General features: G+C 35.9%; 1 protein-coding gene across 1 annotated transcript in view; it reads right to left on the bottom strand.

Annotated features, from left to right (window-relative positions):
• Window positions 1-19,485, bottom strand: part of Scml2 (Scm polycomb group protein like 2) — a 68,222-nt gene that overhangs the window by 22,979 nt on the left and 25,758 nt on the right. Inside the window, 4 exon segments of the mRNA XM_055615734.1 lie at window positions 12,852-12,900; window positions 14,594-14,693; window positions 14,695-14,801; window positions 16,967-17,081. Coding sequence (XP_055471709.1) covers window positions 12,852-12,900; window positions 14,594-14,693; window positions 14,695-14,801; window positions 16,967-17,081 — 371 coding nt within the window.

Raw genomic sequence — 19,485 nt, 5'->3', positions numbered from 1 at the left:
AAGCTACTAAAAATAGTACTAGTATCTAGTCCAGCTCTACCACTTACTTGTTCTATACCTCAAAAAATCTAAGCCAACATACACATGTGTTTGGTGGCACTGTTAACACCAAGATAAGGAATCACCTTAGATAAGAAAGATCAATGGACCAATAAATGGTATCTATTCTATTCACAGTGAAACCTTATTCATCCACAAAGGAGAAATATTGATAGAAATAGAGATCATGTTGTATGAAATAAACCAAATTCATAAACACAAACATAATCTTTCTTTCACAGAAGTAGTCAAGATTCAAACAAAATAAAAGGAAGACTACTGGGGAGGAAGAAGGAGCCCAGTGAGAGGAGAAAGGGAGATAAAGGGAGGGTGATAGGGGATAACTATGAACAAAGAACACTATATAAGACACGACGAATCCATTATTTTGTATGCTAATTTAAAGTGAAATCATATTGGAAGTAAATAGAAAGTAATAGTAAAAACAAAACTTTTCCTTAAAGTGTTATTCATAGAAGTCTTGCACATTTTTAGTATTTCCTAACACTTGGTGAATTGTTCAGTGACATAGGAATCCTGGTTTTATCAGAGGGGGGAAACGGAAAATTTCTCCAAAACGATCACTGAATTTATTTAGGAATCCTTCCAAAGAAATTGCACCTTCCAGAGAAGATAGATGTACATATTGACAGAAATTCTCATGTTCACGTGGCATTGCCCTCAGTACCCCTTCTCCTTTGCACTTGACTATCATCGAGCCTTTTTATTGAAATCAATACTTAAGCAGACAAGCCCATCATGCTCTTCATCACGTGAAGGTCACCTTTACATGACTATTCCAGTTTTGCCACATTTTGTACATTTACAGATTACGTATGCAATTTTTCTTTTAGTGATCATTTCCCAGACACACTGCATGTTTCCTGGGGTCGTAGGACTGAATCTGGTTGATTTCTACATGCTAAGTTGCTAGCTAACATTCAATACCTACATGGGATCCATTTCTCCAATCTTACAGTTGTGGTCTGACTGAAAAATCTCCCTGATAAGCTCACATGTATGAACACTGTTTTGAATTGTGGCACCTCAGGAGGTGGGGCTTAGCTGGAGAAAGTGGATGACTGTGGGGTAGGTTTTGAAGTTTGTATCTTGACTCCAATTCCTATCTCTGCTTCCTGATCATCTCATACATGATAAACTATGTCCCCACATCTGTCCATGAACTATTTGTCATTACATCTTTCCCACCACAATGGAGTGCGTTTTCTAAATCCTGACAAAAAAATATAGCGGAAACATACCTCCCCCTCTCCTTTTGCTTCTTGTCACACCAAGTTAAAGAACCAATAGCCTAGTACCCTTGACATTAACTGTCAGTGTTGGGGGTATCTCTGAATTGATGGTGCCGGTACCTTCTCAATCTAGCATCATTTACCTTTGAGTTAGTAGGGCAACTTCCCAGATTAGCAAAATCTTGCCCACCTTGGATTTCATTTTCTTTATTTTTCTTTGTTTGTTTGTTTACTTATTACAATTTATTCACTTTATATCCCTGCTGTACCCCATCCCGCATCTCCTCCTAGTCCCACCTACCCTCCTTCTTCTCCCTCTATGCTCTTTCCCCAGGACCCTGACAGGGGCGGTCCTCCTCCCTTTCTATCTGACCCTAGCTTATCAGGCCTCATCATCTTCTTCTGCACTTTGCCCAAAGTTTGACTATGAGTCTCAGACTCTGCTTTGATACCTCAATCAGTAGTTTTTCAGAGGCCATCTGTGCTAGGCTCCTGTCCTGTTCCCTGTCTTCTCCTGCTTCCAATGTCTATTGCATTTGTCCTTCTGAATGAGGATTGAGCATCTTACCTAGGGTCTTCCTTGTTGTTTAGCTTCTTTAGGAGTATAGATTTTAGTATGTTTATATTATGTGACCAATATCCATTTATAAATGAGTATATACCATATGTCTTTTTCACCTCACACCCATCAGAATGGCTAAGATCAAAAACTGGAGAGGTTGTGGAGAAAGGGGAAGTTTCCTCCATTGTTGGTGTGAATGTAACCTTGTACAACCACTTTGGAGATCAATCTGGCGCTTTTTCAGACAATTAGGAATAGTGCTACCTCAAGATCCAGCTATAGCACTCCTAGGCATATATCCAAAACATGCTCAAGTACACAACAAGGACATTTGCTCAACCATGTTCATAGCAGCTTTATTCACAATAGCCAGAACCTGGAAACAACCTAGATGTCCCTCAATGGAGGAATGGATACAGAAATTGTGGTACATTTACACAATGGAATACTACTCGACAATTAAAAGCAAGAAAATCATGATATTTGCAGACAAATGGTGGGAACTAGAAAAGATAATACTGAGTGAGGATTTAATTTTCATATTTAGTGAGAATTCAAGAGTGCCTCAATGGCTGCCAACAAGACATCCTGTTGAGTCAGATGACGAATCGGGACATTTACTCACTCCTTCCTACTGTTTTAGTTCCTTAGAGTCTGTATGCAAAACAGAAAGTGAAACCATTCAGAACATATTCTAAAGATGAATTAGCAGTTTATGGCATTACTGATATTGTATGAGGAAAGATTATATATTTGAATCTAGAACATCAACCTGTATCTGATTCCAAAGATTACTTCCTCAACATGTGATTAGGCTGTGTGAGGTACTAATAACCAAATTAATGACACACTGACTTCCTTGAATAGTGGGAAAAGACAGTAAATTTACAACTAAATATATGGTGTAAGGAAGTCTATCACTGACGTCTCACCATAATATCTGAGCTACAGAAGCCCCCAAATTGCAGTGCCATAAAGTTGCTTACATTGTTCATGTAATGTGAAGATGACAGAATGCCTTTGGCTTAGCCGCACTGCTAGGAACACCACATTCCAGTCTTAAGGTGGCAATCATTTGGTGTAAACTGCTCTTGCGGCAGAGGAAAATATAGCTGAGATCCATTGATTTTGCCCCATGTAACCCATTAGGCAAACAAGGGTTTACAACTGGATGCAATACTGATTGTGAACAATAACATAAAAAATTCATAAGGTTAGATGAATAAAACAAGAGGCTGGGAGGAGCCAGGTTTCCTGGGACATGACAAGTGGAACAGGGGGATTAAGGGAGGCATTTGTGTCATGTGTTATGCTATTAGGAGCAATAGCATTTGAGACTGCTATTTACCTAAAACGCATTTCCTTATCTTCTTGGTCAGACACTGTTACAGTGAGAAGTGGGCACATGACCAAAATCTAGAACAACGGTAACAAAGACGACTTGTATCATAGCTATCTGGAAGGATGCCAAGAACCAAGAGAATGATGGACCACAAGGTGGAGCCTGAGATTTCAAATGAAGGATAGGCTTATTTAGATTGTGAGAAAAGTTACAGATGTGTTTGGGATATAGTACCTCTTGGATTTATTACAGCGTAGGGTACCAAGATGCTCGATGTATGAAAAAGGAAATCCTGAGTGCAGTCAGGAACATACTCAGAACACCCAGTTCCTAAATACAGTCTAACCTGTCAAGTAAAAATGATGCCACTGCTAAAAAATGTCAAGGGCCAACCAGGACATCTATGGCTCAGGCCATACTTTTAGAAAATCGGTAAACTACCAAGGTGAAAACAGATCACAACACACAAACATTCACCATTTATCATTTGGTAAAAATTCACCATTCATCATTTATGGTGGAGATGACTGAAATAGACTCTCTTTGGAGAAAGGAAGTTAGAAATATACTGAACTGGGCATATTACAAATTCAAATCTGAAAGGCCTTTCCATATATATTAAAGTGGCTCACAGATGGGTGAAATGAAATCAGAAATAAATTCCTTTTTCTGAAGTCAGTATCATTTATGAATTAGTAACTGACATAACTAAATTTAGACAGTAGTGTTCTTGTACATGGAGGAATTTAACAATTGTTCTCAGAGGGCATAGTAAGATGGAAAATGGGGCATATTACGAATATGAATTATAAAGGTTTTCGGGTATATATAAAGAGTACCGAATATTGAAAAAAATGAAATAACTATAACCCTTTGTCTGAAAATCAAGCATGAGTTAACCATGCTTGATAACCAAACTGAGAATAATGGTAATCGTCTTGGACATGGAAGAATTTACCAGTTGTGAGATGACCCAGTGTGCTTAGGTGATGATGAGGGTCTTCCCTTTCTGACAATTGTTCATTCTAGGTTACATGCGTGAAATACCTGTGATTTTAGCAATACAGGGGCAGATTTATCACACTGTTACTCTCACATGAGTTCCTTGACTTCTTTGTTATGGCTTCTACATGACTCCTGAGAGTGTGAAAAAGAAATGCTTTGAGCTGTATATCATTTCACATCTGTTACTTGAACCCTGCTTTCTTTTATATGAATTTACCTTGATATCCACAAATTTACCACTTTACCTACAGTAAATATACAATGAGTATTAAGCATGTCCACAATGTTGCACAGCCATTACTACTATCTGAGTCTAGGATTTTTCACTCAGTTCATATTGAAATGCTGGGTCAATTAAACAGTAACTTCCCATTTCTTTTCAGGACCCCCTGGTAACCTCAATTTCCTCCCATATTTGCCCTTTTACTTGGCTTAATGTAATTCATGTGGCAGTATGTATCAGAATTGCATTCCCTTTAAAGACTGAATATCACACGCATAAACATAGTGCATTTCATACTTCATTCGCTCTTCTAATGACAGAGATTTCATTTCTACCTTTTGATTGTTAGGAGTAATTATATCCCAAGCATTGGTATACTGGCACTGCTTTTTCAAGTTTGGAGACTTGATATATAATACAGTAATTGTTTTACACAGCAGCTACACCTTAAATTCCCACCAGCAATACATAAGGGATCTGATTTCTGCATGTTCTCACTTTTCTATTCAAAATTTAAATAATCAATATGATTATCAACTAATTGTTAATGAGTCTCTAACTGAAGAAAAAGCACACCCATAGAATTCTAGCACCAGAGAGGCTTGAAGCATTGTGAGATCAAGGTCAGTTGAAGTGATTCAAGTGAGACTAATGGTTGGAGATATACTTTAAACACTAATACTTTAAACGGGTATTTAAATTTTAAAGATATACTTTAAAACACTAATGGTTGGAGATATACTTTAGTCATACATCATTTTGGGTTTGACCCTTAGCACTATTGAAAAAAGTATCATAAATGTGTATTGTCCATGTGAAATTCTGAAATGCAGAGGAATTAGAGGAAACAAAGCATGTCTGCCATGTAATCTGATAGTGGTCATTTGTGTATGTATATATTCTGTACTACATTGTCCCAAATTGGGTCAGTCTCAGGGGACTTCATATGACAGCTTCAGCCTGTAGAATGGGCCCCGGGGATTTAATTTACACAGCAAACTGCAAGTAAAATCTCTTCTATAGTTTGAAAAATGAGGGTTTAACTCTTAAATATATTACTTAGTTGTCTCAAGGTCTGTCTTTTCAAGACTAACAAGCCTGTACACTAATAAACAGTGGAGAATAGAAGAAAAATAAGATCCCAGGCTTGGGTGTTAATTGCTGTGGTTATTTAACTTTATTATATTCTTATAAAGATTATAAAACAGTATTATAAACACCTGAGGACCATTTAACTGGAAATAACATCTTCATACAAGCAAGATCTTCATTTGAAAGAAGAACAAGTTTAAGTAAGAATCTAGTTGTATCAGAAATGATATAGGTGATATAAACTTACACATTTGCATTGTTGTCTAAAACATATTTGGTATTCTAAAGAGAAAATATACATCCTTGTCGTAGTGAACATTTTGTTGACATTTAGAACAAATGGCTAACACATGTATAACTGATTCTCATAGCTTATATGCATTACACCACTATAGAAAGTAATAAAAAACATCCCATTTTTCCTTTGAAAGCTCTCATTCATAAAAATAAAGCTTGGGGTTGGGGAGGGAATGAGGGAGCGGGATACAGCTGGGACACAGAGTTAACAAAATGTAACTAAAAAGAAAAATAAAATTAAAAAAAAAGAATTAATGTATCTTTCAAAATGTAGCAGAATTGATGGCTCAGAACCAAAAAAAAAAAAAAAATTAGAAATACTGCAGAAGATGAAGAGCTTCCCTGTGTGGCAAGCAATCCAGTTTCTTATCACCTGAATAATAAGCTGAGAGGTACTGGTGATAACAAAATTATGTACATACTTTTTATAGAATAAACATCTATATATAGTTCTTTTTTAGCTCTGGTGGCAGGCCAAAGTGCCATATTAAATTCAAAAAGTCCCTTGTGTTTTCTCACAGATACAGAATATTTTATAAACATGCGAAAGTATTCGTATGAGTAATAAAAAAACAGATTTTTAAACTGTGGACACAAATATCTTGGAAACAGAGATATCAGAATTGAATGTCTAATGTTCACGCTTAGCAAAAATACAGAAAATTGTAAAATATGTATAAAGTTTCTCCAATTCACTCCGGTAGAATGAACACCTGCACAAATTATTTCATATATCCAACAGTTTAAAACATACAAAAGACTATTTTATGTACGCTTATAAACTTGCTTTTCCCCCTTTAGTATGAGCAAATACAACACGAAGGGCCCTGACAGAAAGAAAATAACTTCTATGGCTCTTCCCTTTCTAGCATTAGTAGTAGCAGGTCACGAATAAAACCACTGTGGTATCAGACATATAAAATAATTAAGAAAATGAGAGCCTAAGTGCATCTTTAAATTCTTTTTTGAGGAAAAAAAAATTCTCATGTTTTTATAATAGACGTTCAGTTGCTGGTATTTTCCCCTTTGGGGTTTAATTATTTGGTTCTACATATAAAGATTAATCCAAATAAACTGTTTTCTTCTGTTTGTTACATGAAACAAACTTGTAAACATAATAAAAATAATTAAGCACATAAATAATGAATACCTAGTTTTAAGTATGTTGATATAAACATATTAAACGGTGTTTATAGAGTAAGCGAATACTATCAGTATAATTATACAAGTTTGATAAAACATTGTGTTAAAAACCTCCTAAGAAATAAAAACTGATACGAAAACTTCTGAAATAAAACATTTTCGGTATACCTAAGAATGATATCTAAATTTGCATCTTTTCAATTATATTTTACTTCTTTAAGTTTTTCAATGTAGTAATATAGTTTTGATGCTGGTCCTAGTTTCAGCCCCATGTGCTTCATCATCAGCTCACTCTTCTTTCCCATCAATTTCCTACGGAGAGAAGAAAATTATAGTAAGAGTTCTTCCATAGCCCATCAAGTTAGTTATATATAGAATGAGTAAAATAAAATATTGTCCATTCCAGAGATAAATTTATATTATCTGAATGTTTTTATGAAAACTAATGACATTTTATTTGTGTAATGGAGTATCATTTTAGTATTTGTAAATTTAAATTTAAAAAGTTTAAACAAGTATTTTATAAGTATTTTTATTTTTATTAATTACAGTTTATTCACTTTGTATCCCACCTGTACCTCCTTCCCTGTTCCCCACCCATATCCCCTTCCCAGTCCACTAATAAAGGAGGTCCTCCTCCCCTTCCCTCTGATCCTAGTCTATCAGGTCTCATCAGGAGTGGCTGCATTGTCTTCTTCTGTGGCCTGGTAAGGCTACACCCCACTCAGGGAGAGGTGATCAAAGAGCAGCCCAATCAGTTCATGTCAGAGACAGTCCCTCTTCCCATTACTATGGAGGCTACTTGGACACTGAACTGCCATGGGCTACATCTGTGCAGGGGTTCTAGGTTATCTCCATGAGTGGTCCTTGGCTGGAGTATCAGTCTCAGAAAAGACCCCTGTGTCCAGATGTTTTGGATCTGTTGCTATCCTTGTGGAGCTCCTGTCCTCTCCAGGTCTTACTGTCTCCTACTTCTTTCATAAGATTCCCTGCACTCTGCCCAAAGTTTGGCTATGAGTCTCAGCATCTGCCTCAATACCCTGCAGTGTAGAGCCTTTTAGAGGCCCTCTGTGGTAGGCTCCTGTCCTGTTCCCGTATTTTCTCCCTCCTCTGATGTCCAGCCTCTTTGCCTTTCTGAGTAGAGATTTAGCTTCTTAGCTGGTGTCCTCCTTCATGATTAGCTTCCTTAGGTGTCAAAGACCTCAATATAAAACCAGACACACTAAACATGTTAGAAGAAAAATGAGGAAGAGCGTTGAACTCATTGGCACAGGAAACAACTTCCTGAACCGAACACCAACAGCACAGGCTCTAAGAGCAATGATCAACAAATGGGACTCATGAAACTGAAAAGCTTCTGTAAGCAAAGGACACTGTCGTCAAAACAAAACGACTGCCTACAGATTAGGAAAGGATCTTCACCAACCCTTTATCTGACAAAGGGCTAATATCCAGTATATATAAAGAACTAAAGAAGTTAAACAGCAACAAATCAAGTAATACAATTAAAAAATGGGATACAGAGCTAAACAGAGAAGTCTCAATAGAGGAATATAGAATGGCAGAGAAATACTTAAAGAAATGTTCAACATCCTTAGATATCAGGGAAATGCAAATCAAACGCCCCTGAGATTTCACTTTACATCTATCAGAATGGCCAAGATGAAAAACTCAAGTGAGAACACATGCTGGAGAGTATGTAGAGAAAAGGAAACCCTCTTCCACTGCTTGTGGGAATGTAAACTTATACAACCACTTTGAAAATCAGTCTGGCACTTTCTCAAACAATTAGGAATAGCGCTTCCTCAAGATCCAGCTATACAACTCTTAGGCATATATCCAAAAGATGCTAAAGTACACAAAAAGGACAATTGCTCAACCATGTTTGTAGCAGCTTTATTTATAATAGCCAGAATCTGGAAACAGCCCAGATGCCCCTCTATGGAGGAATGGATACAGAAATTGTGGTACATCTACACAACGGAATATTACTCAGCAATGAAAAACAAGGAAATCATGAAATTTGCAGGTAAATGGTAGGAACTGGAAAAGATGATCCTGAGTGAGCTGTCCCAGAAGCAGAAAGACACACAGGGAATATACATACTCCTAGGTAGATGTTAGACCTATAATATAGGATAAACATACCAAAATCTGTACACCTAAGGAAGCTAACCCAGTATTTTTAATAAATGTGCTAAGTATCAAATTATGACTTTACTGTGTATTGAACAAAATACTACATATCTATGACAACTGGCTAAAGACTGTGAATAGTAGAAATTTCATGTTATTAACTTTCTGAGAAGGGAAAGTAGTATGTCAGTATCCATGCAAACTATAAATGTGCTGTACAGTTTCATCTTCATGTTGAAAGCTAATCAGCTGTCTGAAGCTACTTTAAGTGCTACAATAAATACTGATTCACTCAGAATCAGTATTTCGAGGCTAGGAAGGATTTGCTCAGTTAGTAAAGCGCTTGCCTTGAAAACATTTAGAGTGGAGTTGGCTCTCCGGAATCCATTAAAGATGCCAGACATGGCGGCAACTACTTTAATCCCAACACTGGACAGGTGAAAATTCCTGGGGTACTCTGGCCAGTCAGTGTAACCTAACTGATGAGCCCCCAGATGGCAGTGAAGACCCTATCTCAAAGGAGGCTGAATAGCCTTCCTGAAGATGACACTAGAGAATTTTCTCCTGTGGTCCTCACAGACACATACACATGTGTTTCTGCACCTGCACACACATGTACACACACACACACACACACACACACACACACACGCATAAAATAGTGTACGTGAGACATTAAATCAGTAACTTTGTTAGAAACTACTGTGAATACATTACTTAACAAGTCACAAGGAATCCTTTTGAAATTCTTTATTATTGTAATTATACAATTTATGTTATTAAAGCCTATTATTTGGTATTCAAATCATAATGGTGTTGTTGTTTTCCCTGGGTATCACGAGAAGGCCATACTGGTGTATGCTGTTGACCAACAGCATATTCCTCCTATTCATGGTTCTAGAGTAGAACAGGTCCATGGAGGATTCTTGTGTTTGTCATTACATGGTCTTTTAAAACCTTAACTCCCACCCTCAATGACACATCTTCTCTAATAGGCCACACCTCCAAATCCTTCTCAAACTGTTCCAGCAACTGGGGACAAAATAATATTCAACCATATGAGCCTATGGGTGGCATGCTAATTTCCACCACATTCCACAACTTGGTGCACATAGGCTTGTAGCCATGTCATAATGCAAAATGTATTTAGTTCAATTTCAAAACTCCCCATAGTCTTTCAATAAAAGTCCAAAGTCTCTTCAGATATTTGAGTTGATTTCTTAACTGTAAGACCCTGCAAAATCAAAAGGACATTACATACAACCAGCGTGCAATGGCACATAATACCTATTACCATTCCAAGTGGGAGGAATAGGAGCATAGCGATGAAATACTGGACCAAATATGAAAGCCTAGCAGGGCAAACTCCAAATCTTGTAGTTCTATGTAATTGTCCAGGGGCTTAGATAGCTCTGCCTATACAGCTTTGTTGACTGCAACACATTTCTCTCTTGAACTGGTTCCACTCCCCGTGTGCAGCTCTCCTTGGTAGATATTCTACAGCTCTGTCATCTCCAACATCCTGGAGTCACCAATACAATCCAGGCTTCACTTTCACAGTTTCAGGCAATGGCCTCTCTGGGCCTCCATGAAGAGACTTCCCTGCCACACTCCTGGCCTCAGAAGCTTTTTGTAATAGTGTAGGAATATTCCATAACCCCTTTACTCTTGTATCATTCTTGAATCTAAAGCCACACCATGTGGCCAAAGCTGTCAAGTTCTGCTGCCTGCTTGGGATGGACCCAAAGCCCTCCTTGACTTAAATTTATACAAGCTCTGATTTGTTGTTGCTCTTTAGGAACAGATACTACCTTAGGCCATTTCACAAGTTGCAGGATTAGTTGGGTAAGATCTTACCCTGAGGTCACCATTCCCTGTATTCCATTTCTCCTTATTTCTTTCAGCACAAACCAACATAAAATTTCCCAGTGGTCTTTTTCTTTTCAAACCACATGTGTATTTTTGTATTTCTTCTAGCCCTGCTTGTTCTTTTTCATTGTAAATCTGTGTAAAAGTGATCATTAATAATCACATAACAGAGTCAATATTTGAAGGTCTTGAAATCTCCTCTGTAAATGAAATTAATCTAAAACTGGTCACTTTAACCTCATTAAGATTCTTATGACAAGGGCAAAAGGCATCCATAATCTTATCCAACATATCACCAGAAAAGCCTCTAGCCAAGCTGCTAATATTACTTCTGTCTGAAATCTCTTAGTTTATCCAAAATATCACCAGAACAGCCTCTAACCAAGTTGCTAATAGTGTTCCTCTCTGAGACATCTTGAGTGGGTCTACAGATGGCCCATTAAGCTCCATTTATAGCATTCAACCATGTTCTTAATCCAAAGTTCAAATACCTTCCACATCACTCCAAAAAGCAACATAGTTAGGCCTATTATAGCATTAACCTATTACCTGGTACCAATTTCTCTCTTAGTTACTTTTTTTATTTCCCTGACAAAACACCATGACCAAGGCAACTTACAAAAGAGAAAATTTATTTTGGGGGCTCACAGTTATAGGGAGTTAGCGAGTTCATAACCATTATAGTGAGGAGCACAGCAAAAGGCAAATAGGCGTGGCATTTGAGCAGTAGTTGAGAACATGCATCTTGAAACATAACCATAAGGTAGAGAGAGCCACATAAGTCCATTCCCAGTGATGTTTCTCTTTTAGCAGTGCCACAACTCCTAATCCTCCCCCCCAAAGAGTTCCCACCAACCGGGAACAAACATTCAAATATACGAGCCTGTGGGGTCCTTTCTCAATCAAAACACTAAAAAGGTTAAAAAACAAAACAAAAAAAAACCTAATTTTTCCTATTTTATCCTAGCAGTGACACAGGAATAACTTCATGAGTCTGAGGCCAGAATGGTCTACATAGTGAGTTATAAGCCAGTCAGAGTTACACGATAAGATGTCTCAAAAAAAAAATTAAAGTATCTTGGAATAAATCTAACAAAGGAACTGAAAAATGTGTTGTATAATGCAAACCTTTATACATGTAAAGGTCCTAATTTCAAAATGGAGAACAGGGAATATGTTATGCTGGGGAAAAGGTTTTGCTTATTTCATATAGGAAAAAAGAAATTATGGGTTCCATCAAAAGTAATAAAAATCAGAAATGACAAAAGAGGACCACCAGAAGATCTTGGCCACACACAAGAAGAAAAAAATCAAGAAGACTAAACAAAACAGGTAACATAAATTGCTGATCCCTTCACACGGGAACAACTCTGAAACTGCCTGAGATATAAAAAATGTCTCCAGCCAGAACTTCAACAATATATGGCCAATAAATCCTTGGCTACAATATCCTCAAAATTTATTATGCCATTCTTTTAATTGGCAAAGATAAAATTGGTTTACAGTTTGGTTTCATCCTGCACATCTCATACATTTATAATTTTAATACTGTATAATGCTTCTGAGAAATTATATGTTTGCAGAAAAAAAGACTGTACACTAGAGACACTGGATCAAACCTGACAGAATTCACCCTTCAGCATGCTGAGACATTGACACATCTGTTCCAGCATCTTGCATGTCCCAGCATTCTGCTTGTTCCTGCCTCAACTGCTTCAATTTCTGTTTCTCATCAAAGCCTGCTAGCAAGAGAGCTTTGAAGAAAATTACTAATCTCAATTGGTCTAGCATTTTAGACTGTTCCAAACAGGACTTCTATTAAGCCTGAAATTTCTCAACATTCAAAGACTGGACCATAAATGTTAATGCTTGCTTAATTAACCATTTTACCAATTTCCTTTGGGCTCCCCATAGGTATTCTGCGTGTCCAAAAAGTCAGCTACAAAACATTCATGAGCATAATGTCAACTTCCTTTAAGGGGATTGGGTAGGTTTTGGGTTGATTTCTGTGGCTATGAATGTTTATTTCCATTGGGAGATGGTTATAAATTATTAATGGTCTTATTCAGAGAAAAAAAAACAAGGTTAGACTCAGGGATTTCTCTATTTTCCTTTTTCTTTTCTCTATTTTTCTTTCTTAGATAAGGAGAAAAGAGGCTGAAAAGAAAGAAAGGGGAATACAGGGATATCTTATAGGAATAATAAGACAAAAGTTAGATTATTGAATCTAGTCAAGTTAAGGTTTTATTATTCTCACATAAGGTTATTTTAAATTTTATTTTTAAATTAATTACAGCTTATTCACTTTGCATCCTAGCTATAGCTCCCTCCCTTATCTCCTTCTCAATTCCACCCTCCTTCCCTCTTCTCCTCCCATGCCCTTGCCCCATTCCATTGATAGGGAAAATCCTCCTCCCCTTCCATCTGACCCTAGCCTATCAGGTCTCATCAGGACTGTCAGCATTGCCTTCCTCTGTGGCCTGATAAGGCTACTCCTAGCTCAGGGGGAGGTGATCAAAGAGCAGGACACGGAGTTCACATCAGAGACAGCCCCTGTTCCCCTTACTAGGGGGTGCATTTGGAGACTGAATGGCCATGAGCTACATCTGTGCAGGGGTTCTACAGTAACAGAAGAATCAATTCAGGAAATGTGCTTTAAGTTTATTTTATGGGTTTTGAAACTTAAAAGGGGAATTGATAGCAATTTCTATTTAAAATATTCACAAACAGGATACCAGAAAGGGTTTGGTTACAGTAACCCTTCTACTCCAAACATCACATGAGTATAAAAGTTATGGCATGCAATTATGACAGACACCGGCTATAACTTTCTTCTCTCCTACTCTATTTTTCAAATTTTTTTTTATGGTGCTAGAGACTAAACTTAGGGCCTTGTGTATATAAGGCAAGCACACTACCACTGAGCTACACTCCTTAGCCTTTTATTTTATTTTCATAAGGTTTTCTCTCACACTATTCTTTTTTAATTCAATTTTTATTTTTTATATTAATTACAGTTTATTCACTTTGTATCCCAGCTGTTGCCCACTCCCTCATTCTCTCCCAATTCCACCTTTCCACCCTCTTATCCTCTCTCTGTTCTTTAAGGTTTCATACACAGTATGATGCCTAAATAACTAGCTTAACAAAGCATATATAAGAAAAAAAGACTGTAATTTTTACTTAAATGTATAGTTTGTACTGACATCAGTTGTCAGCTTTTGTTTGTTTGTATGACACAGGGTCTCACTAGTCAGCCTTTGGTGACCTAATACCTTATGTATAACCCAGAGAACCTTGGAATTCACATAATTTGGCCTGGTTCACACCCCTGAATACAGGGAAAATAGGTATATATCACCATATCTGGCTTTCATCTGTCTGTTTTGATGAAAGTAAACTTTCCAAATAATAGTTAAAATTTTGTAAGCATGTAACCACTATACTTATTCTATTATATCAGTATAGTAAAATATTATAGAATAATATAAATATTATTAATATTATTTATATTAATTATTATTAATATTATTTATAATATAAATATTATAAATAATCTTTATGCTACAATAGTCTTCTTTGAGAATTCAAACAAAATTTAGAACAGAAGTTGAATAATTAGAATAGTATACCAGTTATCATTTCTCCTCCATGATTGTCTGGTTTAAGAAGTAGAAATATAGTCTTGGCCTCAATGGCATAATCCACACAGGCCTGAATAGTCAGTCGGTCAGAGAATCACGTTTACAGTGTGTGGACCAAAGTGGTCATGTAGCTGTTGAACTCTGTGTGGATCCAGGTATTGGCCACAAATTCCATCTTTATTTATATAAACATGGACTTGAGAAAAAATGTATATGAATGAGATGAATTCAAATAAATTTTGTTAAAATATTACATAATTGCCATATTCTACTAGCGACTTCTTTTAAGGAAAACTTAAAGGTAGTTCATATTAGTGATCATTTTTGCTACTGAAAACATGCAGGTAGGTATAGTAACATTTATGTAAATATATTGAACATGAAAATATTTAAAAAAGCTTATTCAATATTTTAGAATCTTATTCAAAGTGATTATATAAAGTTTATGACTCAGAAGACTTAAGGGCATCATAAAATAAATTTTATTTTATTATTGTATTAATGATACAAAAAATTAAAGACTAATCTCCTGTGTTCTTGTTCTTTAAATTTTGAGGATTTCCCCAACTCCTCCTAGAGCTCTACCCACTGAACTTCACTGTATATTATAGCATCTAAATTTGCTTTGAAAACTTGTCATCCTTACTCATTTACAGTACTATTTCAGTTGCATTTTCTACAGTAATCAAATGACTCAAGGTATATGTAATAGTAAATTTTAATGCCTTAAACTTTAAATATGAAAATAAAAATGTTCCTTCCTTATACGCCTAGGCTCACTGAGGAAATTTTAAACTTTTTCTTTGTACAATAAAAGCACATAGTACAAAATTTTCCATTTACTATCATGGTGATAAGTGCAGATAACTTTCATCACCAAAATCAACAACTGCAAATCAATCTACACTAAAATTTGCAGGTTTATCATTACTGAAACTATTTTCTTAAATCAAGAACATTTTAACATACTAATTCGTACTGAAAAAAAAATTCACTGTGTTGAAATATATGACAATTTGACCTAAGGAAGGACAGGCTCTGGCACAAAAATAAAACCATGATTAAAAACTCAACTCAAAGCCAGGCACAGTGGCAGACACCTGTAATCCCAGCACTCAGCGAGGCAGAGGCAGGAGGATCTCTGTGAGTTTCGAGGCCAGCCTGGTCTACAAAGCCAGTCCAGGACAGCTAAGGTTACAGAGAGAAACTCCGTCTCGAAATAAACAAAAACCTCAACTCAAGGTACTCATGGTACAGATACGTTCAGGAAGTAAAGGAAAAAGAATTTCAATATTTTACCATCTTTCTACTACACGTGTTGAGCACCCCGTAGATGAAATCATTGGGACACAAACATCAGTACAAACATAGTGAGATAACTTGGGGATGGGCCATTAAAGTCATGGCTACTTTATAGTTAGTTTATACAAAAGCCTGCAGGTAGTTTGAAACAACAATTCGGGAGCACTTGTGTACTTGTGTTTTGATTGCACCCCATCATATGAAGTCAGGGGTCTTTGAGTTAGGGTGTCATGTCAGTACTCAAAAGATTCAGTCTTTACATTCTCAGGGTAGATAAGATCATTTCTTTAGCTAGTGGATTGAAAATCAGAAATAATAAAAATAAGGTGTGCTAAATAAGTCTCAAAAACAATTGGTATTTCAAAAAAATAATATCCTTTAAGTGGGAAAGAAAACTGATAAGTAAAAAGAAATACAAGAGTTTGAAGGAGGTAATTAACGATATAAAAAACTAATAGGAAAGGGGGACTAGAGAGGTGGCTCAAACTGTGAAGGGCACTGACTGCTGTTTCCAATAGGCCTGGGTTTGCTTCCAAGCACCCCCATGGCAGCTCACAACTGTTTGTTATCTCTAGTCCCAGGAGATCTGAGATCCTCTTCTGGGCACCAGGCACACACAAGATGCACAGATACACGTGTAAGGCAAACACTCATACAAAATAAAAATGAAAGGAGAATGACAATAGGAAAAAAAAATAAGAAAATGTACACAGGATGATTTTTGGTCTGTGCTCTTTCAAACCAACAGAGAAGACTTTAAAGTCACTATGTCTTCTGGCAAAAGAATTATTTTTTTAAAAAAATGTACGATTTACCTTGGAAACATAATATGAAATAACAAAATACTTTGAAAAGGTTTGATAATGACACAAATTCAAAATATTGGAGAGTGATTTTTCAGGTGACATTTAAATAGACTGGTTTTGCTTAACATTAAACTGAACTATCAGCATAACAAAATACATTAATATTTTATGCATTTCCTGGAATTCAACAACACTGAAATAAATGTTGGATGAAACATATATATTTATTACTCTTTTGAAAATACTAATTTACCTGTAGACATCACTATTTTAGATAGTCCCACAGAGTATTTATTATATAAACACCTTCTTATCAGTGAACTTATAGAAGCTTTAGATGTCGAAGAAACTACTAGAATACATTTTTCCTGTTTGAAACAAAGAAAGGTATGATGAATGCAGGTACATGTTCTCTTTTAAAAGTTTCTAGACTAGAAAAAAAGGTAGATATCATTGTATCACAAAATCATCAGTTACCAAAAAAGGGTGAAAACCTTCAGGGTACCAAGAACTGGTACTTTGCAAACTGAACTTAGGCCTACAAGCTGTTCAGGTATCAGAGAAAGAAACTGAAAGGCTAGGTAGGATTGCCTATCCTATTATCTGATGATAACTTAGTCAAATTAGTTAACTGTGCAAAACCTGCTTGATACTTTGAGATTCCTTGTAAGACTTTTTTTCTCACTGTTAATTCTATAAATTTCTTTCAAATAAGCAAAAATATCATCAGCAAGGCACTTTAGAAAGCAGCTCTTCTTTCCCACTGTGTCTAGTCTACATTTCTCTGTATGCACACATCAATAATTTTCATAAAATTATAGTTTAGTAAAGACTGCTTGCTACACATAAGAACTAAATGTCTCTTGAACACAGTTAAATTTTACTAGTATTCTGTTTATGTGAAATCTTAGGATTTTCTAGGAGCTACTTTTAAACTGCTTCCCAGTATCACAAAAAGAACTCTTGCACCAAGGAAAGATGACAAAAGGACAAAAGAGTAAAACCTGAGAGTATCATTAAAGGTTACTAACAATATACTTCTTTAAATTAATGACTCATCTAGATTCATATTGGTCTAGTAAATCATGTGAACTACACATGAATTACGTGTGAATTACACATGTCATTTTTCTCAGTGTTTTAATTCTGAACCCTATGAAGATATATACAAAGATAGTATGTTTAATACCTATACTTGAATATGTACATTTATTTAGAAAATGTGTTAACATTTGTTCCTAAGTTTCTAAAGTTATATTTGATCTTTTAAGTGTATGGTTTTTCTGCCTGCAAGTAATATGGGTAGACCACATGCATGCCTGGTATCCACAGAAAACAGAAAAGTGCACTGGATCCCTGGAACTGGTTCTACAGATGGATGTGAGCTGACCTGTGGGTAGAGGGAAGAAAACCCAGGTCCTGTGGAAGATCACTCAGTGATTAACCACTAAGTAATCTCTCTAGTCCCTGTGCACAAATCTTCTTAAATGTAGGAAGAAAATGACAGTTCATAAAGAAATCTATTTTAAGAATATTTTCTATTCCGTAAAAATGTTCTCAGTTATTCAAATTCTGAACATCTTTTCCTTTTAATGAAATAATAAAGTTAGATGATAATGAACTGAAATGGTCCTTTTGAAAAAATATACAAATTATAGTACTTGTCCTTTATCTTTTATCATTAAATAATGTTTACCAAAATAACTTTCCAAAATTATAATAACATTTGTACTAGAAAATATAGCAATCAAAAGATATTAAAGATATTTCATATCACTGTTATTATACTAACTTCTTAAGCAGATGGAAATATTTTCAAATGCATTAAAATGTATTTCACGCCAGGCACAGTGGTGCTTGCCTGCAATCCCAGTACTTGGGGAGGCAGAGGCAAGTTTTTCTCTGTGAGTTCAAGGCTAGCCTTGTCTACAAAGAAGTCCATAACACCCAAGGCTACACAGAGAAACCCTGTCTTAAAAAAATAATAAAAAACGTGAAAGTATTTCACATTAAATTCAAGATCAACCTTTCTTAATTTTATTTCCTATTAAAAAGAAATGTTAACTACCTTAGAACCTAAATATATCATAATATATTTATAAATATTTCATACTGATATTTATACATTACAAATGTTTTAAATAGAAATAACAGAGTATTTTAAAAACAAGATGACATTTCATTCCACATGGTAAGCATTCACTGAAATAAACATGCTGATATCACATTGAAATACTAGATGTGTAAGATAATATTGCTAAGATTTTTTACCTTTATATTTAGAGTGCATATTTTATAGACATGATATATTTGAATCTTCTTTAAAATTCTATTTTTCAAATATCTGCATTTTAATTCAAGAGCAGAAAGACACACATGGTATATACTCATTTATATAGGCCTATAAGATAGGATAAACATACTAAAATATGTGCACCTAAAGAAGATAAACAAGAAAGAGGACCCAGAGTAAGATGATCAATCCTCACTTAGAAAGACAAATGGGATGGACATTGGATGTAGGAGAAAACAAGTAACAGGACAGGAGCCTACCGCAGAGGGCCTCTGAAAGACTCTACCTAGAAGTGTATCAAAGCAGATGCTGAGACTCATAGCCTAACTTTAGGCAGAGTACAGGGAATCATATGAAAGAAGGGGGAGTTAATATGACCTAGAGAGGACAGGAGCTCCACAAGGACAAAATATACCAGGACACAGGGGCCCTCTATGAGACTGTTTCTCCAACCAACGGCCATGTATGGATATAATCTA

The sequence above is a fragment of the Psammomys obesus genome, unplaced genomic scaffold (genome assembly GCF_907164565.1).
Source record: "Psammomys obesus unplaced genomic scaffold, mPsaObe1.curated_primary_1811, whole genome shotgun sequence".
NCBI classification, from domain to species: Eukaryota; Metazoa; Chordata; class Mammalia; order Rodentia; family Muridae; genus Psammomys; species Psammomys obesus.
The sequence above is the reverse complement of the archived record's forward strand: the minus strand, read 5'-3'. Positions and strand labels throughout refer to the sequence as shown.